General features: G+C 44.3%; 2 protein-coding genes across 2 annotated transcripts in view; one reads left to right on the forward strand and one right to left on the reverse strand.

The window, feature by feature from the left end:
* Lrrc34 (leucine rich repeat containing 34) lies at positions 1 to 19640 on the reverse strand. The gene is made up of 11 exons (XM_032898556.1): positions 19491 to 19640; positions 16573 to 16693; positions 14956 to 15077; positions 14792 to 14856; positions 14254 to 14337; positions 7720 to 7848; positions 7207 to 7302; positions 4436 to 4590; positions 3935 to 4090; positions 3220 to 3346; positions 1 to 635 (listed from the first exon to the last, which is right to left on the reverse strand). The coding sequence occupies exons 2-11, from the start codon at positions 16680 to 16682 to the stop codon at positions 432 to 434; spliced, it is 1248 nt and encodes a 415-aa protein (XP_032754447.1). The 5' UTR covers positions 16683 to 16693; positions 19491 to 19640; the 3' UTR covers positions 1 to 431.
* Lrriq4 (leucine rich repeats and IQ motif containing 4) overlaps positions 19343 to 23816 on the forward strand; it is a 22155-nt gene continuing 17681 nt past the window's right edge. The window contains 4 exon segments of the mRNA XM_032897000.1: positions 19343 to 19762; positions 20042 to 20082; positions 21686 to 22212; positions 22215 to 22732. Coding sequence (XP_032752891.1) covers positions 19343 to 19762; positions 20042 to 20082; positions 21686 to 22212; positions 22215 to 22732 — 1506 coding nt within the window.

Below are 23816 nucleotides of genomic sequence, written 5' to 3' on the forward strand. Positions count from 1 at the left end.
GTCTGTGCGAGGAAGCTTTATTTTCTTGTTTTTGTGAAGACCGTTAACACCCGTGTGTAATGCCTGCACGTCTGTGCGGAATACTTTTTGACTTGTGAGCTGCTCTCAAAAGCCACTGGAAATCTGCCAGCGGCAGAGCCAAATCTGCCCCAACATTTGGTTAAGACTTCTGTCGTGACTTTACTGTCTTTCATTTCTGTGTTCGTTTTTCATTACAAAAAGAATTACTATAGTTCTGTGGTTTGTTAAGGTATGATATTTTAGTCTCTATGTTAAGAATCACATTTTTTTTCTCTACAAGAGGCAAGTACACAAAATTTTATAATTTGATAAAAATGTGTTCTAATTTACAAAAGGAAAAATAGTCCACAAAATATTAGTCTCTAAAAGTGTTGAGGCAAATGTGTGAAAACTGTTTTCAAGCTTGTTTCTTATAGACGCTCGCCCACAGGAACCAGAGCAAAGCCTGCAGACGATGACGGCACGTAGCATTCTCCGTAAGTCGGTGTCCAGTAATAATGCCTTTTAAGGCCGTTGGAGACTTCGGCAAGGTAGATGTGTTCATCCACCACGTACGGTTCCACATCTGTATTCTCTGGCTTTAATCGGCCACTCTCTATCAAATTTGAATATGCCTAGGATTTTTAGAAAAAAAAAGTCATTAAGAATAATTTATTCAGTTTACAGTGGTTGTTCAAACATTTAATTGAGCTGTTATTTTGTAGGTTAAAGTACTCTTAATAACATGCTGAGTTTTAGTATTATTCCAGATATTATAGGTAAAATGTTATATATACATAATGTAAGTATAATATTATAAAACCAATTTTTAAGTTCTAACATACAAGGCATGTTTTTCATATGTAAATCCTTTTGTGAGTCTGAGTTAATCCTCAGTAATACCCTGGTTTGGACCATGGTCAAAGTTTTCAAATAGTCTTAGGTACTCTTGAGAGGCAGCAGAGGGCAGAGTGGAGACCCCGTGTGCTGCGCAGGCCTGTAGTCTCAACATGCAGAACTCCTTAGGCGAGAGGATGGCGGAGCTCAAGGCCAGCGAGCAGCATTCCTCCTCTGTCACATTGATGATCAGTCGGGATACGCATCTCAAAACCAACCAGCAGCTCCGTGTTGATGAGTCCCTTGAACTCGATAGGGAATTTTAGTTTTAAAAAAGAATTCCACAGCCCTGGGTTTGGCCCCCAGCCCCGAAAAAAAAAAAAAAAAAAAAAAAAAAAAAAAAAGAATTCCTCAGAGACCTATCAATTTTTTTTTTTTTAATTTGTAGAAATTTTTTTGTGTATGGCTTCTTGGTGTGTATGTAAGGGCATCTTACACATTGTGAACTGCTACGTTAGTAAAGCAGGCAGGAATTTCAACATGGAGAGACTTCCAAGTTCTCCTTATTTCTGTTGTAACTTTCCAATCCCTGACTGCAGAGCCTGCGAGCAGCTCGTGCTGTGAGGGAAGATCTCTGGGAGCCGTGGGTACTTTTGTAGGGAAGCACATACTTTATTTTTAGTCACTCCTTTTTTTCTTCTCTCTTTGTCACTATGCTTTCTGTTTCTAAAGTAGTATGATTCTCGGCAGCTCGTGGAATTTTCTCCAAAATTGACCACATACTTAGACACAAAGCAGGTTAATGGATACAAAAATGTTTGAAGTAACATCCTGCATCCTATCTGAGCACCGAAGATTAAAACTAGATATTACAACAGACAGTTTGCAAACTCTTGGACATTGAACAATCTGCTACAAGTAGGTCAAGGCAGAAATCAAAAAGGAAATTAAAAACTTTGGAATTGAATGAAATTGAAAACACAGTATGTCCTGTGATACAATGAAGACTGTTCTAAGAGGTGAGTTCATAGCACTAAATGCCTTCATCAAAAATTGGAGAGACCTCCGTTTGAAGCTTAATCGAACACCTGAAAGCTCTAGACAAAAAAACAAACAAACAAACAAAACAAAACAACCTCACATTCAGAAGGACTAGATAGCAGGAAATAATCAAACTCAGGGTTGAAACCAATAAAATACAGACAACAACCAGTACAAAGGCTCAACAAAACAGAGTTGGTTCTTTAAGAACAGAGATGGACAAACCTTATCCAAATTAACTAAAAGGTAGACAGAGAAAATCCAAATTGATAAAATTAGAGACGCAAAGCGGACCAATGGACACTGAGTAAATCAAGAGAATCATAAGAACATACTTTAAAAATCTGTGCTGCACCAAATTGGAACATTTAAAAGAGGTGTAGATTTTATTTATTTATTTATTTATTTATTACACACACACACACACACACACACACACACACACACACACACACACACACACACCACCTACCACTTACCAAAGTTAAATCAATATCAGAAAGGTCTCAATCAGACCCTAGTAAGATAGAAGCAGTAATTAAAGTCTCCCAAGCAGAACCTGGAGAGATGGCCCATCAGTTAAGAGCACTAGCTACTCTTCTGGAAGTCCTGAGTTCAATTCCCAGCATTGACATAGCAGCTTATAACCAGCCATAACTGTAGTCCCACAGTATCCAATGCCCTCTTCTGGTGTATACATGCAGACAAAATAACCATATACAGCAAATACATAAATAAATCAATTAGAAAATGTTTTCCAATCCAAAAAAGCCCAGGGCCAGATGGATTTAGCACTTTTACCAGACTTCAAAGAACTAATGCCAATATTTCAACCATTCCACCATGCCTAATTCTTTTTATGAGGACACAGTTACTCTAAAACCTAATAAATAACAAAGAGAATTACAAATCAATTTCCTTTATCAGCATGCAAAAATTCTCAATAAAATCCTTGCAAACCAAATTCAAGAACAAATCTAAAGGATCATCTACCACAATGAAGTAGGCTTCAGTCCACAGACACAAGGATGTTTCAACATGTATAAAATAGAATGGACGACTCAGAATTGTCATACACAAACACGTGTTACACAGCTAGTACAGTGTCTCTGAGTCCTCAGCTTGACACATTAGGAACTTGACATTAACTCAATTGGACATTTGTGTGGCTCAGTGATCCTTAATACTTGTGTGTGGCATCTGATCTTTCCTAGCTATTTGTGGGTCTAAATTAAAAACTTCCCAGAGTATAGTGTGACTCCATTCTTTGAAGCATTTATCAAATTAACTCTACAGCTATCTGAGAAGAGCCCAGCAAAGGCCAAAACTGAAGTCACTTACCACACAGGTATCCTCATCAAATTTGTTTCCCCAAATGTAGATATTGGACAATACAAGGTTTGTATTCATTGATTGGGAAAGTGCAACAAGCCCTTCTCCCTCTATCTTGTTGCTGACTACAGACAATCTGTAGGAAAACAATAATGGAGTTCTGAAGTCCCACAAAGAATGATGAAGTCAGCATCAACACTTTTTTCAATATTTATGTATGAATTTTATGTGTCTGAGCATTCTGTTTTAATATAAGCTGGAAGAGGGAATCCCATTACAGATGCTCGGAACCACTGAGCCATCTCTCTAACCTCTATTAGGTAAATGTTTGAGTAGATTGCAAATATAAGTATTATGTTAAGTGCTTATGAATTTCTTGTTAAGAATTTGGGATAAATAAGTTTTGGGTGTTGGAGAGATGGCTCAGCAGTTAAGAATAGTTGCTACTCTTGTAGAGGACCCACGTTCTGTTCACAGCTCCCACAGAGGCCGCTAACAACCATCTTTAGCTCTAGTTCAGGGAGATCTGATTCCCTCTCTGGATTCTGTGGGCACACATTCAGTGCGTGTACAAACAAGCCAGTAAATACACTTATGCATAAATAAAAAAGGTTTTCTATGAACCTGAATACACAAATACCCTATTAGATTCACCCCAATTTTTAAAAGATACAATTGAGAATTTTGTAGTTATTTTGATTGAGTATAAAAAGACCATACTAACGCTTTAAGACTCCTGTTGTGGGAAGTTAGAGTTTCACTGAGGTACTTTGCGCCTGCATTTTCTATTCTGTTAAAAGAGAGATCTAGTACTTCCAGAGTAGTATTGATTTTTAGAACATCAGCCAAAAACACCATTCCATCACGAGTTATTTTATTGCTGGGGAGGAAGCATATTTAGCAATATTTTAAAAACAAAATATTATTCTTACATTCCTAAGATATTTGAAAACATTTAGTAAGCTTTCTATTTTAGTTTGCTCAACTTCCAAAGATGAAGGTTCACCATGAAATGGCACTCCCATCTGGTTGGCAATCAAGTTAATATAGATAGATTACAGTCTAAGTTAACCTAATAAATCCTACAGCTTACGATAAAAGTTTGTCAACAGTTATAATTTCCAGCTTCTGAAAATAATGTCTAACAAACATGTCTTACATACTGTAAATATTTGTGTGGACTGTCCTCAAGACGGTCTGCATGATCGTGTAAGTTACCACTTACCAGCTGACATCAAGGTAGCGTAGAGTGCTATTCGAATGCAGTGCATTGCACAATTGTTGTATACCATAATTTTTCATACCATGTTTGCACATATGCAGTTCAACAAGGACGTGATTTTGTTTCAACATGTGGCCGATGTGGACTGTAGACTCTTCCTAAAAATAGATAAAACTCTTGTTTCTAATCTTGAAGTATTACATGTCATTGATTGCCATTACATTTTAAAACACATTTTCTTAAAGTTGGTACAGGGCCTCAATATGCAGCTCAGGCTGGCCTCAGTCTTAACTCAGTTGCTCCAGGCTCCTGAGGGCAGGTGTGTCAGGCACATCTGCCTTAAATTAACTTGTTAGAAATATTATATTAAGACTCTTAGTCTAGGGCTGGAGATAGGGCTCACTGAGTAGTAAGGACTGAGTTCAAATTCCCAGTGTCCATTTGGAAGCCAGGCACAGCCAGCTTCCTGGAGCTTCATTGTTGGCTGTTCAGGCAGATCTTGGGAGCTCGTGTCCTAATACAAACAGTGAACTTTGTTCAGTGAGAGGCCCTGTGTGAAGGCAGTGATGCAGAGAGTTCCTAAGACTTCTATGCCCTCTCATCTCTGCATGCACCCTCATAGGCACACACATATACCACATGCATACACCGCAGACACACATGGACCCTGAAAACAACAACAGTCTACCATTTTGCATTTTGCATACTTTTAAAATTACAAAACCATTGTTACTGCCCCAAATTATATCATCATATCACGCTCGCGCACACACACACATACGTGTGTGGTGTGTGTGTGTGGTGTGTGTGTGTGTGTGTGTGTGTGTGCACGTGTATGCGTGCACGTGTGTGTGTATATGTAACAAGGAAGTGAACTGGGAACTCACCATCCGATCTCTGCCACTATACTACTCTGTGTAGGATATGTACAAGTGAAATGTGGACCTTCTTAGAGACAGCAGGAGCTTGTAAAACTCAGTAACTAAGTGACTTTTAAAAAGAAGATACATAATTTGGTTTACAATGACAACAGTTATTTTAAAAGGAGAACTAGCAAAGTTATTTGTTACATCTTATTTCTCTAAACCTTCTCTGTCCTCTCAGTGTGCCTTTGTCACTGATCATCCTGCTGGCTTAAGACACAAGGACATTTCTCACTCTTGAGTCTGTTTTGAAACCATGACTCTCTCCCTCTTAAAGTGATCTCAGGTTCCTGAGAATGTTTTGCTTCCTGATTTTAAATTTGACAGTCCTGCTGCTCTTAGGCAAAAAGTATACATGGACACATATATTTTCCCCTCAATAATTTGCAGTCCAAATAGACCTACATTTTTATCAAAATGAAAGCATAAGTGGGCCAAAGCAGTTTTGTTAAGAAGTCCCCATAACATTCTTAGTGATGAACAAACCACTGTATTTGCTTTAAAAAGAAATTAGACTTAATATATGCATGTTGTCCCCTGGGATGGGAATTACAGATGGCTGTGAACTGCATGTGGGTTTGGGAAACAAAGCCTGGGTCCTCTGGACAAGTGGCCAGTGCTCATAGCCACAGAGCCATCTCTCCAGCCCCATTAAATGTTGTTGTTTTTAAAATGTGTTTATTTAAGGATCTTAGGTAATTTGTTGAATGTATCTGATTAATGGATATAAAACAATATGACCAAAAAATGCTAAATGTAGACAAAAGAGTTGTACTTCCAAATATGAAAAATAGCACTTTAAAATACAGTTATTTATCAGTTACATGAAGGAAGAACACTGAGGCAGATAATTTCAAATTATGGACAGTACTTCGAACTTTGAGAGAGCTCAAAATTTATTTGAAAGTGAACCTATAAAGTCGTTGTACAAACGATACCCTGGACCTTTCTTTTTTCCTTGCTTAGGCCTGTAATAGAATCAGTTCATATGTATATGTGTATGTGTGTGTATGTATATGTATGTATGTGTGTATGTATGTGTATGTATATGTATGTATGTGTAAATGTATATATGTGTGTGTATATATACATACATATATATATATATGTATGTATAACTGGGAATCAGGTATGTGTGAGTATGCACATGCCACAATGCACTATGGTAATTAGAGGACAACATACAGAAATTTAACTCCAGTCATCAGGAGCTTAGCAGCGGGAGTTTTTTTGTTTTGTTTTTAACACTGAGCCGTTTTTCCGGCCTAAGTGCTTATCTTGTAAGGAGAAGAATCCCCCGCAAAAGAATGTGAAAAAAGCAGCCACATTTTCATCTGCCTCTACCAAGAACCTTAGTCTACAGAAGGGATCAAATTCAAACTTGCCAAACTGCTACACATGCAAAGATAAAATAATTCGGTCATCTCTATATAAACAGATGATTGAAACAGCTGATATTGGGCTGATACCATGGATTTTGAAACTTTAAGCATAACGTACTTTCGGGTTGGGGATTTAGCTCAGTGGTAGAGCGCTTGCCTCAGCAAGCACAAGGCCCTGGGTTCAGTCCTCATCTTTGGAAAAAAAAAAAAAAAAAAAAGCATACGTACTTTCTTTTGTCTGTCTTCACACAGGTTTACACAGAACCCGAGTTTCATAAACTTGCTGCTTAAGTCATACCAGCTAAACATGGACGTCACCAGAAGTAACATAGTTATACTTTCCTTTAAACTTTTTACTTAACAAGCTGCAGTTTTATACAATCAGTATAATTCTAAGAACGCAGTGTATCCCTGTACCACAAACACCAATAGGACCTTAGTCTTAGTGCCATGGACACTGAATACAGACCTGTTCTCCGTACAGTATGGGCCGGTTCAGGTTTATTCCCTTGATTGCTTTGTTTTGAGTTAGTACTGTAGAAAATGCTATCACACTTTGCAGTCCCTACAAACAGGTAAATCCATTAAGGAAGTTGACATTGTATTAATCTTACATTACAATTACAAGACAATTAACTGAGTTCTGATAAACTTGTTTGTACAAAGGTTAAAGCATCTCTTCCCAGAAGTGAGCTGTTACTGTGAGTCTGCATAGGGGTTTCCGAACATTTCAAAGGGTGTTTCCTAGCTGTGACTCTGGACTTTCTCCTGAGTCATTTAGGTTTTCCCAAATGAAGAGACAGACCCATGGATTCCAGCGGAGTCTAGCACTGGGAGATGAAGGTAGAATTATGGGTTCAAACTAGCATGGGCTACATGCCAGGACCTTTGTGCAAAAACAAACAATGAACCTTCACCAGGTCTGTGAGGCACTCTGGGACGACGCCTGCCGCTTGGTTTCCCTCCTCTCCGGCTTACTCACCAGGTCGCAGTCGCCCAGATCCAGTTTCTCCAGGGATGAGTTCATCTGTAGCATCGCAGCGAAAAGCATGCCGCCTGTGTTCTCAATTTTATTTCCAGTCATTCGCAAATACTTAAGAGTCTTGTTTTTCTAGAAAAGAAAAAGGAATCAAGACAAGCAAAGTTCTGTGGCTTAAACTTGAATCCATGAGTCAGAAGGTTGTATTACTATTTGCAAATTCATTTTTTCATTTTTTTATTGGTTATTTACATTTCAAATGTTATCCCCTTCCCATTTTCCCCTCTGTAAACCCCCTCTCCCATCCTCGCTCCCCCTTGCCTCTGTGAGGATGCCCCCCAACCTGTCTGCCCACTCCCACCTGACTGCCCTAGCATCCCCTGGGTAATTGAGCCTCCACAGGACCAAGAAGATATGATTGCAAGTATATTGTATTGAACATTGGAGCACCCAATTTCGTAAAACAAACACAACTGGACATACAGTGGAAGGCCTTGATACAATAATAATGTGTGATTTTAATATCTACTCTCATCAAATATAGGTCACAGAAAAGATCAACAAAGAGACCTCAGAGTTAAACTGCCATAGATCAGTGTGGATTCAACAAGCCAAGGGCACTGGTGCTTACACTCTGGAGGGGGAGGAAGAGGGAGAGGAGAGGGAGGGGGAGGAGGAGGAGGAACAGCAGGAGGAGCAGCAAGAGGAGGAGGAGGAGGGTCAGGGTCAGGGTCAGGGTCAGGCTTTCAGGGTCATACTTGGCTACACAGTGAGTTTGAGGCCAGTCTGGGTTACAGACTGTAACTGTCACGTTTTCACAGAGGTCTGCAAGCTGCTACTACTCTCAGGACTGCATGAAGGAAAGAAGTCAGAGTTTAGCCACAAAGTCACTCTTTTTTTAAATTGAAATAGTTACTTGTATCTTATTAGACCTTAGTGGAGGAGGTGAGGTTCAGAGAGGTCCAGAGGCAGGAAGATGAAGGATGTAGTGATGACTGGTGGTGGGTCACTGGAGAACTAGATGTTTAGACTTCCTAGTGCCCAATAAAAAAACGGACTTCTCGGAACCTTTAAGACACAGCTGAAGCGATCCTTAAATCTGTGGCTCGTTAAAAACAGCATTGCCAACAAGCTGGCTCAGTGTGAAGGATCCGCCAAGCCCAGCTACCTACGTTGGTTCTGTGCTTTCTAGGCTTATGCCAGTTTAACACATGCTTGGGTCATTTGGGAAGAGGGACCCTCAACTGAGGAAACGCTCCCAATCAGATTGGCCTCTGGGCAGGTGTGTAGTGCATTTTCCTGATCAGTGATTGATGAGGGAGGGCCCTGACCTTGGTGGGTGGTGCCACGCTGGGCTGGGGCTTTTCTGCTGTACATGTAATAAGGAAGCAAACAGAGCAAGCCGGTAAGCTGTACTCGTGGCCTCTGCATCCGCTCCTGCCTGAGTTCCTTTCCTGACTTCCTTGGATGGTGGACCACAAGCTGTAAGAAGAGTTAATGCCTTTCCTCCTCCAGTTGCTGTTAGCCATGTGTTTTGTTCCAGCAGAGCACTAGGATTCCCCAGGATCCATGTGGCATAAGAAGACGCCCAAGTTGTCTTCTGACCTCCACACGCATCACGGCACATACATGTACACAGACACATACCCAAATCCAAGTTTTGATGTTTTATTAATCAGAGGACTCAACTAGATAACTATGTACCAGAAGGTCTTAGAACACAGGGCTGGGAGATGCCTTAGAGGGTAAAGTGCTTGCTGTGCAGGCAGGAGGAAGTTCCAGTCCTAATCACACAGGCACAGTGGTGTATCTGGAATCCCCACTCTGGGGGAGGCAGGGGCCAGAGAACGTTCCCAAGGACTCACTGGCTGGCTACTCTAGCTTATGGGCTCCAGGCTGGGAGACCCTGCCTCAAAAAATAGGTGGCAAGTGATAACATCTACCTCTGACTTCATACCCATGTCCATATATACATATACGACACACACACACTTTCCAAAATGATGAAATGGACACTAAAAAAGATAAGTCATAGACTCAAAAAAAATTGGTTCTTTGAAAAGATAAACACGAGTAACAAACCCTTAGCCAAACCAGCCAAAAGAAAGAACACTCAACAAGGGTAGAGATGGAAAGGTATAGTACAATGTGACATATCCATTGAATAGAATATTTTTTTTTCTTTTTTTCGGAGCTGGGGACCGAACCCAGGGCCTTGCGCTTGCTAGGCAAGCGCTCTACCACTGAGCTAAATCCCCAACCCCCATTGAATAGAATATTATTGAACGATAAAATGTGTTACAGGGCTGGAGTGATGGCCCAGCAGTGAACACTGGCTGCTGCTCCGGAGGACCTACGTTTGATTACCCAAGTAGTAGCTCACAACTGGCCATAACTAATACCAGCGAATCTGATACCCTCGGACCTCCCGGTGTGCCAGGCAAGCATATGGTACGCAGACATGTATGCAGATAAAACACTTCTACACATAAAATTTCAAAGTGTCTTACATCAATGAACCTTGAAATCTTAAGCCAAACATTGTATGATTCTTTTTGTATTATCAGTGGCTCAGTGTGGCTGGTAGAAAGGAGACTTCAACAACCAGTACAAGGATTTTCTTTGGAGGCTATAAGAATGTTCTATAAGATGGGAAGTAGCTCGGTAGATAAAAGCACTGCTCTGCAGACAGAGCACTTGAGTTCAACTCCCTAGCACCCGGGTAAAAAGTCAAACATGGCTGCCCACACCTGTAACTTGTCCAGGGTGCAGAAACAGATAGATCCTGAACATTCACTGGCTAACCAGTTTAATCTAAATTATGGCAGGGCTACAGCTTGCTAAGAGACAGCAATGATATTGAGGGTGCATGTAACATCCCTAACACATACATACCTAAACATACAAGAACATTCTAAAGATAATGGTGGTAGTGATGATTACACAATTCTGTAAATAAAACACATTCATTGACAGACAGAGTCTCACTGTGGAACCTGGCTGGTCTGGAACTCTGTTTATAAACCATACCAGCCGTAGACTCACAGAAATCTGCCTGCCTCTGCCTCCCAAGTACTGGCATTAAAGATGGACACCACCACTGCCAGCCTCTTTAAATACACTTTAAAATTTTCCTTTGAACTGAAAACTTTGGGAGAATGTGTTTTGCATGGGCAAATTATATTGCAATCAGTTTTGCTACTGTTTTTAAGGAAGAAAATGTTCAAGCTCACAGTTGAGATACAGTTTAGCACAGCAAGACAGTGACATGTTTGGTCACAGTCCTCTTTCTGCAGTCAGGAAGCAGAGTGATGGATACTGCTGCTGCTCACGAGGTTTCCTCCTATTCCCATGGTTTTTAGTCAATCCCATTCCATGGAACGGTACCACCCACATTTACATTAGGTTTCCTTGGTTAAACCTCTGAAAATGCCCTCACAAATACACTCAGAGTTTCTCCCTTGTGGTCCCAAGTGCAGTCAAGTAGACAGTGAACACCGAACATTAAACATACAGATGGACTCTGTCAACTCGACACCTAAGTGCATCACTTAGGAACTGCATCCACCACTGGTCCTCTCACGAGCAGCATGCCCTGAGCTCATTTCCGTGATCCCCCTAAGTCTTAGTGGTCCCAGCTTTACAGTATCCTGCTCTGAAACTCAAGGTACTCTGTGAGCCCCTGTAGTGTGAGAGGGAAAGTTACACACTTACTGTATACAGCGGTACCAAGTACATCCCAACAGAGAGAAATGTGAGCTTAACACAGAAGGAGCAGACTGCAGCGAGATCCTGGAGCTCCACGAGGGCTGGATCACTGCTCTTCCAACTTTGCTCCCTGTGACAGTTATGGCCATTTTCATGGACTGGCTCCTCTTCCTACCCACCTCTTTCCCTGAAAATCATCCCATGTTTCTGGTATCCCCAATACCTTGGCTTTCCACGACCACTTAGGCTTCACCCCTCGTACATTCATGCACAGCTCAGAAGCCCCATGCGAGGATCTGACCCTGCTGTATCTTGTATGGTCTCACATTATCTGGAACCTTCGGAGCAAGTCTCTACAAACCTCTCACACTTGCACCTCGCATGCCTGCCAAACCTGCGCTTCCTGGAAGATGCCCCTGAGGTCTGCTGCCAGCTCATGAGATAGCCTGGGCTCCTTGATCCACAGCAGCCTCTGCATGCCTTCACTGTAGACAGCTGTCAAGAAAGCATCCTCAGCTACCCCTTTTCCAACAGGGTATCTTGAAGGCTTTTGTTTTTTCCCAGGAAATTTACTTTGAGGTGAATTTGCATTGCTACACCCTGGAGTTCTCTACCTGACAGTCTGGCGTCTGAGGCAATGTTTGGTTCAAAGTGCGAGGCTTCACTTCCCATGGTAATGGTTTCAGATGCTCTGCCGGCACACGTCCGCTCTGAACTCTAGCCATGCCTACCTCCACCCCCCAGCTGTGCAGCCTCCATAGCTTCCTGTCCCCCTTCCCTGTGGCTAAAGGCACCAACCGAGCAGCAACTGCTGCAGCCCGATGCTGTGTTGTCTTGAGATCGCCTCCACCAAGCAACTTTGAATTCAGCCTCACTCAAAACATTAGGGCACAGAAAATAAGCAGATTCTTCACCAGACTATAACACAAACGCACTCTGTCTGTCCCCTCCGAAACCGCACCAGCCCTGTCTCCTCTGCCCTCATTTCTTTTCTTTTTTTAAAATGTTATTTATTTTTATTTTATGGTTTTGCCCGCATGTATGTCTGTGTAGCAGTTGCGTGCCGGGTGTCCACAGAGACCAAAAGAGGATGTCAGATCGTTTGGGACTGGAATTAAGAAATGGTTGTGAGCTGATGTGTGGGTGCTGGGAACCAAATCTGGACCCTCTGCAAGAACAACTATTCTTTCCAGCCTCTCTCTCTTTTTAAAAGATGTATGTATGTATGTATGTATGTATGTATGTATGTATGTATGTATGTATTTTATGTTTGAGTAGAATGTAGCTGTCTTCAGATGCACCAGGAGAGGGCATCAGATCCCATTACAGATGGTTGTGAGCCACCATGAGGTTGCTGGGAATTGAACTCAGGACCTCTGGAAAGAGCAGTCAGTGCTCTTAACCACTGAGCCATCTCTCTAGCCAAGTCTTTTTTCTATTGTCATTATCATCAGTGTGTGTGTGTGTGTGTGTGTGTGTGTGTGTGTGTACCTGCCATGGCACACATGTTAAAGGCAGAGGACAGCTTTGGGGAGTTGGTTCTTGCCTTCTGAAGTGCAGACAATCAGCTCAGCTCACCAGGCTTGCACGGCTGGTATTTTTACTCACAGATCCGTCTCAATGTCCACATTTCTAGTAGCACTGCAGATTTCCAAACTCCTAACGCAATGGCTCATCAAACCCCACTTCTAGGAATGTCCTAGCTCATGGCTCCAAATGCTCTTACATTCCTTACAGGAAGGCCTGCAGACTCTATAGGTTTGGGTTTTTACAGTGACAGTCTCAGTAGCATTTTCTGTATTGTTTACATCTCTTCTTGCTGTGACCAAATATCCTGCCAAGAAACAGCTTAGAGGAGGAGATGGTGGTCTTTGGTTCACAGAGCAGGAAGCACTGTCGTGGTGGGAAAGGCGTGGCAGGTGGCAGGAGGGGTGAAAGGCGACTTGGTCAGTTTGTACCACAGCCAGTATCACAGAGAGAGAGATGGTGGCGTCCCTTCAGAGACAAGGTCTCTCATGTATGTTGCTTGGACTTGACTTGAACTCAGTTCCCCTCCTGCCTCTTCCTTCTATGTTCCGAGGTTACAAGTGTGCACCACCATAACCCAACGAAGCTGTTAGTGATTCTTTCCAATGAGTCCAAAGTCCTCAAGTAGCAGCCGTGCTTTTATAAACGGAAACACATCAAAACGACATATTGAAGGGGCTGGGGAGATGGCTCAGTGGGTAAGAGCAATTGCTGCTCTTGCAAAAGACCTTGTTTGTTTCCCAATATGTCCATGGTGGTTAATAGTCATCCAGTTCCAGGAGACACAATGGCCTCTTCTCACCTCTGCAGGCACATACAAACATGATAATGCAGGCTAAGGGAACTGCTCTTCCAGGGTACCCAGGTTCGCTTCCCAGCACCCACAAGGCAGCTCACAACCACGCGTACCTTTAGTAACTCCAGAGTATCTGACGCCATTGTCTGGCTTCTGCAGGTGCCAGACGTACACGCAGGCAAAACACCCACATACATTATATAGTCTCTGTATGTGTGTGTGTCTCTCTCTGTCTGTCTGCCTCTCTCTCTCTCTCTCTCTCACACACAGTACGCACACTGTCTCTCTCACACACACAGTCACACTCACACACAAGTGCACGGAGGCAGACTAAACAATTGAAATAATGGGAGAGGGGCTGCGATCAGGATGTCAAGCGAATAAATAGTTAAATTAATGGGGAAAAAAGTAACATAACCTCACATTAACTTTGGCTATGTTGTTCCCAAACTCCTAGAAGTCAGGGTCGCCAGTGGCATACTGCTTTGAGATATGCAAATGCCTACCTGCAGTGCTTTAGCAATCAATTCTCCGCCTTCAGGTCCAATGTCGTTAAACATAAGGTTTAAGTACGTGATACTTGGTTGTTTCTATAGTAAGGAGAGAAAGAAGCTATTACATCTGTATTTACCAGAATCAGTCAACCTATGCACACTATTTAATTAAATGTGCTAACAGAATTCTAACAAAGGCAATCTCCGTTTAAGGACAATCAGAGTCACCTTTCTCTTTCAATGATATTACAATCATGGTGTCACTGAAAGGAAAAGACTCAATTCAGTTTTACCAGCGATTGGGTGCGTGAACATCCCTGCATATTTAACGATGGCATACAGGTTCTCAAAAGACAACTCAGGGAGCAGGTACCAGCTCTCCTAAGACCAAATACAAGTGGGTCCCGTGTATTTCAGGCATTGGACATATAACACAGATTCAGGACCTTTGGTGTTTTCTAGGCTTAGTGCTTGGCCGTGAGCCATTTGTCTAGGTGTCCTCATCTCTCAGCAGCATGGTGGATGAGAACGTGTGGCAGCAGCGAGGTACCTGAAGTAGTTTTGCAGCGTAGTAGGCACCAACGTCGCCTATGAGGTTATACCTCACATCCACACCTGAAACACACAGGCGAGAAGAAACTGGTATCCCGCTCACAGACGACCTAAAATCGGGAGAGCGAAAAGCAGGCAGTGGTTACCCGCAAGCAAACGTACCACCGATGCACGGCTGGTTCCTTAAAGCTTTGGAAAGAAGCCAGAAGTCCTCGCTTGTTATCCTTTGTCCTGAATCTAAGCGATTGTTACCAGCCACGTTTACTGTGATTTTTTCTTTGGGTCTGTCAAAACAAGAGAGACAAAGAAATTGAGGTGGAGGACAATGTTGACACAAAGCTTGAAACCCTCCCAAATGTCAGAAGCAATATCAGAGACTACCATCCGGGTTAACATAGCTAATTTCCCCATCGTTTCATGTCTCCCTCACAACCCCGCTATCGTGCTTTTTTTTTTTTTTTTTTTTTTTTTTTCTGTTTTACCAGAACATCTGGACAAAAGAAATTTAAGGTTAGGCTCTGTTGACACACACCTTACATCCCAACACTCAGAAGGCAGAGGTCAGTGGAGCTCTGTGAGTTTGGGGCTAGCCTGGTCTACAAAGTGAGTTCCAGGACAGCCAGGGTTATACACAGAAACCCTGTCTCAAACAAAAATGAAAGAAAGAGAGGAGGGGGGGAAGGGAAGGGAAGGGAAAAGAAAGGAAGGAAAAGGAAATTTAAGGCAGAACATGTGAGTTTTAGGTTTGATTCCAAGTCATCCTCCCTTGAGGGGAGGTCACAGGAGAAGCAGCCTGAAGCGGCTGTCATACTCACAGCTAAGAGCAGACAGCAATAAATGAATGCGCGTATGTGGTCAGCTTGACTTCTCTCATTCACGACCCCTGTCTAAGAAATAATGCTGCCCTACAGTGGGCAGAGCCTGCCCAGCCAACTGGCTTAATTAAGTGAATCCTCCACAGATCCTGGCACAGCTTAATCCAACATAGAGAGCTCCTCATTGTTCCCAAATGGCACCAGGCTGTGTCACGTTGACAAAGCTAATCATCACACACACACACACACACATTTGACATAAGAACACCGAACACTTTGAGGACACCTCAGGTGTCATTGTTGTAGTAAAACAGCATGACCAAATCAACTCACGATTTAGGGAGGGAAGGGTTTATTTCATTTTGCAATTCTTAGGGCCATACCTGCTCTTGAGGGAAGTCAAGCACGAACTCAAGGCAGAGACTTGGAGGTAGGACTGAAGGAGAAGCCATGGAGGAGCACTGCGTCCTGACTTGCTGCCCTTAGATTCCTCCGTCTGTTTTCTTATACTACCCAGGACCATATGCCCTGGGTTGGCACCAACCCACAGTGATTTGGGCTCTTCTATATTCACTGTTAACCAATATCATGTCCCCACTGACTTGCCTTTGGGCAACCTGATGGGAACGTTTTCTCAATAGTGGTGCCTTCGGCCATGTAAATCTAGTGTGTCAGGTTGACGAAACAAAACAGACGGAAATGCAAGAGCAACAACCAGGACAAAGGACTTGCCTGAATTCACCCAGCTCACGGGAACCTAGGAACTACAAGGGCCCTGACTTGAGGGCTCCTGCTCTAGTGCTATTCCCTGTCAGCTACCTTAGTGTCACACATCTACCTATTAACTATGTCCACTTTACCAAGCCATCTTCAAGTGGGGATAAAATGGCTGAATGGTCCAGGGCTTCACAGACGTGAGAATCGGCGAGAATTTTTGGTACAGTTGACTAGTGAACCTCCTTACCCCTTCTCGATTTCTTCATCCAGTTTTTGGAGTATGTTCAGTATTAAAGGATTCGTTTTCCGTATGTTTTCTGAACAAAGGAAAGAATACCGGTCCTGGAGCTTCTCCATAGACTCCGGAGCTTTGGAAACATGAATGTAACAGTCATCGTCACGTATACATTCTCTCCGAAGCTCCCACAGCAACTACGCCTCTCTCAGAGCAATGAGTGTGTGCGTGCAAGCGTGTGTAGTGGGTGTGTGTGTGTGGCAAGGGAGAGGAGGAGAGGAGAGAGAACTAGGGGCGGGGGTGGGCGGCTGTAAATAGATTGGCAGACAGAGGGGATTCTGTGACTCCAGTCAGCACCCATCTGAAGGAGGACGACCTCGACGGTGTGTTGGGCTTGCCGGCGGAGGAAGAGATGTCCAGAGGAATTACTCTGTGTGAAATCAAACTGACTCTAAAGCCTGCATGTGCCCCTTTGGGTCCCAAGGACAGGGTTTCTAAGTGAGGACAATTTTATTCAACAGTCCTCCAGAAGGACCCAGAAAATTAACCCGCTTCGACTGGATACTTTGACCCCAAACCAATTTGGTAGCCTCTTCACAGCAGATTGAGGCCTGGCTCACAAAAGCACTTCCCTACCCAGGCCCTCTTCCATTTCCTCGTGCTAGGGTCGATTTCCTTCTTTACTTCCTTTGTGTGTGGTGGGGAATTGTGCATGTGGAAGCCAGAGGTTGACATCAGGTGTCGTCTTCCTCTATTCTCCACCTGACTGTTTGAAATGGGTCTACAGGTCACCGAGCCACTGTAACTGACACTATTTAGGCTAGATCGGCTGGCCAGAAAGCTCTTGAGATCCGCCCATCTCCAACCCCAAACGCGGGGGCTTCAGGCACACTCCATGCCTGGCTGTTACTTAAGAGTTAGGGGTTAAAACCTCATAGGCAGCAATGAACAGCCTAGTAAGGGCACCAGTGGAAGGGGAAGCCCTGGGTCCTCCTAAGACTGACCCCCCAGTGAACGTGATTGTTGGGGGAAGGGCGGCAATGGGGGAGGATGGGGAGGGGAACACCCATATAGAAGGGGACGGGGAGGGGTTGGGGGGATGTTGGCCGGAAACCAGGAGAGGGAATAACATTTGAAATGTAAATAAGAAATACTCATGTTAATAAAAAAAAAAGTTAAAAAAAAAGAGTTAGGGGTTAAAACTCAGACCCCCATACTTGTGCTGTGAGCACTGCACCCGCTCAGCCAACACCCCACCCCACCTAAGTTTTACTTTTAATAAAAACAAACAGGTCTCTGTTACATAGCAGCTTTCCTAATCGTCTTACTACTTTTAACCTTAACCTTTCCTTTCTTTTCTTTCTTTTTTAAGCTTTATTTATTTAGTTATTATAGATGAGTACACTGTAGCTGTTTTCAGACACACCAGAAGAGGGCATCAGATCTCATTACAGATGGTTGTGAGCCACATTTGGTTGCTGGGATTTGAACTCAGGACCTCTGGAAGAGCAGTCAGTGCTCTTAACCACTGAGCCATCTCTCCTTTCTTTCCTTCTTCTAAACACAGGGTCTCGATGTGGGCAGAAAGGCCTTGAACTCACACTCGTCCTTCCTCGGCTCCCTGAGTGCAGGAATCACAGGCGTGTGCTAGCATACCAGGCTTTAATATTACTTTAAAGGCATTTCTTGTGAACCCTGGGTCTTTCAGAACGGAAGTTTCTTTTGTAAGAAGCACACGCTTCTGACTTGATTATTCTACTTTCCATGTACGTGTGTTTCACAGCGCACTCCGAGAGCTCACACTTTTAGTAGTGACTTTTAGATGCCAGCTTCCTCTCTGCGTTTCTATATCTTAGAAGCATCCACTGCTCGGTGGCCATCTACACCCTAAGAGTTTACCAATCAAAGCTGCAGAACAAGACTTAAGATCTGGTAAGTTAAAAGGAAATGAACTTTTCTTATAATTTTAAAATTATTTATTGCAATTTCAACGTGTGTGTGTGTGTGTGTGTGTGTGCACACACACACTTAGGATATTTAAAGGACTTAGGTACACAAAGATTCTTTGTGCTGCCGAGCTTCACAGGGGAGATGGGATCTGAATGCCCCATTTCTGAGATGTCTGTGGCACTTAGGGAACATCATCTACCAAGTGCAGTAGCATCCTGGAAACAGGCACTACTATGGTTTCTAAACAAAAGCCAGATCTGGGCTCCCTTCCACTGGCTCCCTTCCTACCTCAGGCTACTAACTTCTTGGGGTTGGTGGAAAACCAGCGCTTCTGGTGTCTGCCCTCCAGGGGCCAAGGCAAAACACCCCCCCCGAGTCTTGACTCTGTTTTTCTTCAGAGGCCCAGTGATTTGAGAAGGCAGCAGTCACAGCCATGGGCGCAGGACAAAAGCACTCAGTCTTTCCACAACCCCATCCTCCTCCTCCACCAGGCTCCATGTCAGAGTCTCGGCGTCAGAGTTCCCTCCTTTTTCACCTTATTTCTCTTATTACTGTCTCTCTGGGCAGTCTCTCCCCCCTCCCCCAACACACACTTTTCAAACAGACGTCCCAAAGTAGTGGCAGGAACTCTGGTTTCTCTGGATGCTAGGCAACCGCTCAGCCCCTGAGTATATCCCCAGCCTTATGTTTAATTTTTTAAATTCACGGATGCAGCCATACTCATGTGGATGTAATATATGTCACGATGAAATCCTTTCTTCTATATGCTAAGTAAAAAATAGATGAAGGGGTTAAAAGAAACTGTAGGTGGTCTAGAAGTGGGAACTCAGAAATGTCTGAGGAGCCTCTTGCTTATCTGGGGTGTTTTCCTGAGACTTCCACAAATTCAGGGGCGCAGAAGGGGCCCCAGCAGACCCCAGAGCAAAGCCACTCTCCTCACAAAGACAGGGGACCAGTGGTGGTCAAGGGCGACGCCATACCTGAGGCTTTTGCGGTAGGATCCACCGTCCTTCTCTTGGCCTGGAGCCGCAGGGCCCTGTATCCCTTACCCAGCTCGCTTTGCCGACCTCGACCTCTGACGAGGAAGGCCGCCGCAGATGGGCTTTCTCAACAGTCTGCCCCTGTTCTGTCCTCACCGTGCTCGGCCCACTATCAGTCCAGCAACCCGAGTCGCTCCCATGGCAACCACAGAAGCTTCCTTTTGGAGGAAGAGGAAAGAGGCGGGGCCACCGTTAAGAGGGCGGGGTACCCTGTAACCTCGAGGCCTGTAGTGGGAGGCTGTGATCATCACTTTACGCCCACCCACTCTTGGTTACAGAATCTGAAGGAGGAGCGTCGAGGGTTTAGGAGCCTCGTCTGCTGAACTAGGGGGACCAGGGCTACAAATCCTGGTGACCCAGCCTGTCTCACCTTTTGTGGAGGGCTAAGCTCGGAATCCGATAGTAGAACCTCCAAGTGTATAGTAGTTTAAAGGATTTTTGTGAAGTAGAGCCCACTGGAAGCGTTTCCTTGAGGGCGACTTCCTGACTAGTCTGAGATAGCCTACCCCAGTGCCAAGCTGCAGAGGGACAGGTACAGTCAGTACCTAGAGTATGGAGTCAGGCAAGGTCATATCCGTGTGGAGCCCTAGCATCTTTGTAGTAAGGCTATGAAGGGGAGTGGCAGGGTGCTCGAGACCCTCAGATGCTCGCTCGCAGACCTACAGATGAAGGACCTAGTCAGGAAGTAGGGTCTGAAACAGTCACAGAAATCTAGGAGAGGCGATAAGTTAATAACTAAATATGTGAGTCCTCTTATACCACCACGTGCTAAAGTGCAGAAACATGTGCATTTACTTCTTGGCTTTCCAGGAAAGTCGAGGGGCAGCCTAGCTTAGCCTCTGTCCTTTTCTCTCTCAGATCCTTTTGAATTTAGAAGGTGGAAGGAAGGAAGGAAAGTTGGAGATGCTGCAGGGTGCGATGGAAGGTGGGAGGTAGGAAGGGAGGGGGGAAGGGGAAGGGGAAGGGGAAGGGGAAGGGGAAAGGGTGGGGGTGTGCTCTGCCTCTGGAGCAAGCAGCACAGAAGCCAACCGAGACCAGGACTCTTCTTGGTCCTACCTGCGCCATCCTCAAAGGGCTCTTGTCGAATGGAGCACTGGCTAGTGGGAGAGCTCACCCTGCACTTGCGATTACTCCGGACTAGAGGCCTTGCCCCTCTTGACTATTAAAATGGTTCCTCTTGGAACTATTAAAAGTTGTTTTCTTTGGTTGGGTTCTCCTGTCCCAGCCATGGTTTGTTTGTTTAGCTAGCTTTTTGTTTGATTATGGAAGGCTGGTTTCTGTGCCTACCAGCCTCACCAGACATGGCCTCTCACTGGTCTCTACTTACAGAGAAAATAAGTGGTTGCTGATCATTAATTCTCATCCCTTAGCCCGCTTTGCAGATAACAACTCTGATAATTTTATATATTATATATAATATACTTTTTCTCAGTGTCTTTTGGGGGTGATGGCAAGAGCTAGGATCTTTTGCAACCTTCTAGGACTCATTTGAAACTAAATCAAGATAAGCGTTTTTCTTCAAGTTATTTGTTTTTGTTTTTCTGTTGTTTTTGAGACAGGATCTCACTATGTATCTCTGGCTGTCCTGGAACTCACTGTGCAGAACAGTGTGGTCTCGAACTCACAAAGATCCACTTGTCTCTGCCTCCCCAGTTTTGGGATTCAAGGTGTGCGACACTATGCTCAGCTTTGAAAAAACCAATTTTTAAAAAATCATGCATTTTCTGGGGTGAGCAGTTGGGAGGACAGGAGGTCACAGAGGACAGGAGAAGGCATGGGATCCTTCTGGAGCCAGATTTACAGGGAGTTGTGAACCTCCAGATTTGGGTGTTGGGATCCCCAACTGGGTTCCTATGCCAGAGCAGTAAGTGTGTTTAAAGTGTTTTTAAAGGCATTTAGCCCCTAAACAAGCAAGTTTTAAAAACTAGAATGAGACCATCTGTGTGTTAGCACATGTGTACAAACTTACTGGAAAGAGTTGGTTACACTTTAACTCTCACTCTGACATACAATTTTAAAAAAATCTAAAGTTTATGTTGCAGAATATTTCAGTCATTTAACCTTTCTGTCCCCCACCACCATTCAGTTTGGTTGTCAGGGAAATCTGATTTCCCCTCCTTTTCATGGTATTTCAGATTTGAAATCATTGACACCTTCAAAAGCTTGACCCAGGAACTACTGAGACAAGAACATTTAACCCAGGCTCCTCAGAGAAATGACCCCCACCGGGTCACTGATAGAACATTTTTCATTGACGGTTCCAACCAGAATTTGAAGACCATCCCGCCAGAGATTTTGGCATTAAAAGAATTAGAAGAAGTGCATCTGGAGAATAACCAGATCTCGGAAATTCCCCAGGGCATTCAGCACTTAGAGAAAATCAAGGTCCTCTACCTGCATAACAACAGCCTGCAAAATCTGTGCCAGGAGCTGGGGTCGCTGAGCAACCTGGAGTCGCTGGACCTGAGCGGCAACCTGCTGGTCCTCTCCTCGCTGCAGGTCATCTGCCACCTCCGCACCCTTCGCGAGCTGAGGCTCTACAACACCGGCCTGACCGAGGTTCCCTCGGGCATCTGCAAATCCCTGCACCACCTAGAGCTGTTAGGCCTGTCAGAGAACTACCTGGAATCGCTGCCCAAGGAAATCGTGAACCAGACCAAGCTCAGGAGATCTACCTGAAGCAGAATCACTTCGAGAATTTCCCTTGCGACCTATGTGTCCTCTGCAACCTGGAGGTGATCGATCTGGACGACAACAAGCTGAAGACCATCCCGGAAGACATCGGGCACCTAGTGAGGTTGCAGAAGTTCTACGTGGCGTCTAACCACCTGATGGGTCTACCGGACTCTCTGAGCCACTGCCGCAAGCTGTCGGTGCTGGATTTGACCCACAACTCTATCCATTCCCTGCCCCACAGCCTGGAGCAACTCACGGAGCTCACGGAGGTGGGGCTGAGTGGGAACCGGCTGGAGAAGGTGCCGCGCCTGATCTGCAACTGGGTATCGCTGCATCTGCTGTATCTGCGCAACACCAGCCTGCACGGGCTGCGGCGCTCCTTCAAGCACCTGGTCAACCTGCGCTTCCTGGACCTCAGCCAGAACCACATAGATCGCTTTCCCGTGCAGATCTGCACACTCAAGGACCTGGAGATCCTGGCGCTGGATGATAACAAAGTGAAGCAGGTACTGCTTCCCTTTCCGGCTGTCATTCTGATCTGCCCTTCCTTGTTGTGCCAGGAAGTCTATTGAACCGGCTACCGAAAACAAAACAAAACAAAAAACAGGGTTATCGAAGATATCCCACATGGTGCCACTTCATATGCTTCCGTTCCAAATAATAGTAATTCTGATATCTATTTAATCTTCACTTAGGACATGGGCAGCGGTCACTGGGGTGGGCTGGGGGTGGGGGAGTTCGTTCTTAAGGACACATTTAGACAGAACTGAATTGAGTTGTCTTTAAGTGTTAGAGCGTGATGATTACAACCTAGGCTTTGGGTGCCAGGATCTCTACTCCTAACACAGTCCACCTGACAGCTTCCACAGGAAGTAGGCTCCTCCCGGCCACATCATCTCCCCGGGAATACCTATGTCTTAAAGGTTCCTCCACTCATAGGACACTGAAGATAAGGTCTGTTGGGTTTCGTTTCGTTTTGTTTTGTTTTGTTTTGTATTGTTTTGTTTTGTTTTCTGGAGAAGCTGTCCCCATGGCTGCAGGGGCCATGGGAGGACGGTGCACTTTGGGACTGCTCATCACAGCATCGTTGAGCATCTGAGCTATAGCAGACCATTAGAATGTCAATGGGGGCATACTCAGATAAGCTGCAGGGGCCTCACAGAATGACATTATGATACAGAAATATAAGCTAACTAAAACTGTGTGCCAGTCTAGCGACATCTCAAACCAGAACAAGAAGAAACAAAAATAAACAAACAAAAGAACCCCAGGCCAAAAGAACATATTTCTTGTTGAAGCACATACAATAGAGGCCCATGGCATGGCCCGCTGGGTAAAAGTGCTTGCTTGCCACTGGAAATGTGAATTTGATCCCAGGAAGGCAGGGGGCACATTGCAGGAGGACAGAACTGACTTCTGCAAGTTGTCCTCTCTGACCTCCAAACTCACTCTATTGCATAGGGCCTCACAGGTACACACACACACACACACACACACACACACACACACAAATAAATGTAATAAATGCTTAATATTACACATATAAACACATGCATGTACATATACTGCCCATTTAATGAATACTTACAA

The sequence above is a fragment of the Rattus rattus genome, chromosome 3 (genome assembly GCF_011064425.1).
Source record: "Rattus rattus isolate New Zealand chromosome 3, Rrattus_CSIRO_v1, whole genome shotgun sequence".
NCBI lineage: Eukaryota > Metazoa > Chordata > Mammalia > Rodentia > Muridae > Rattus > Rattus rattus.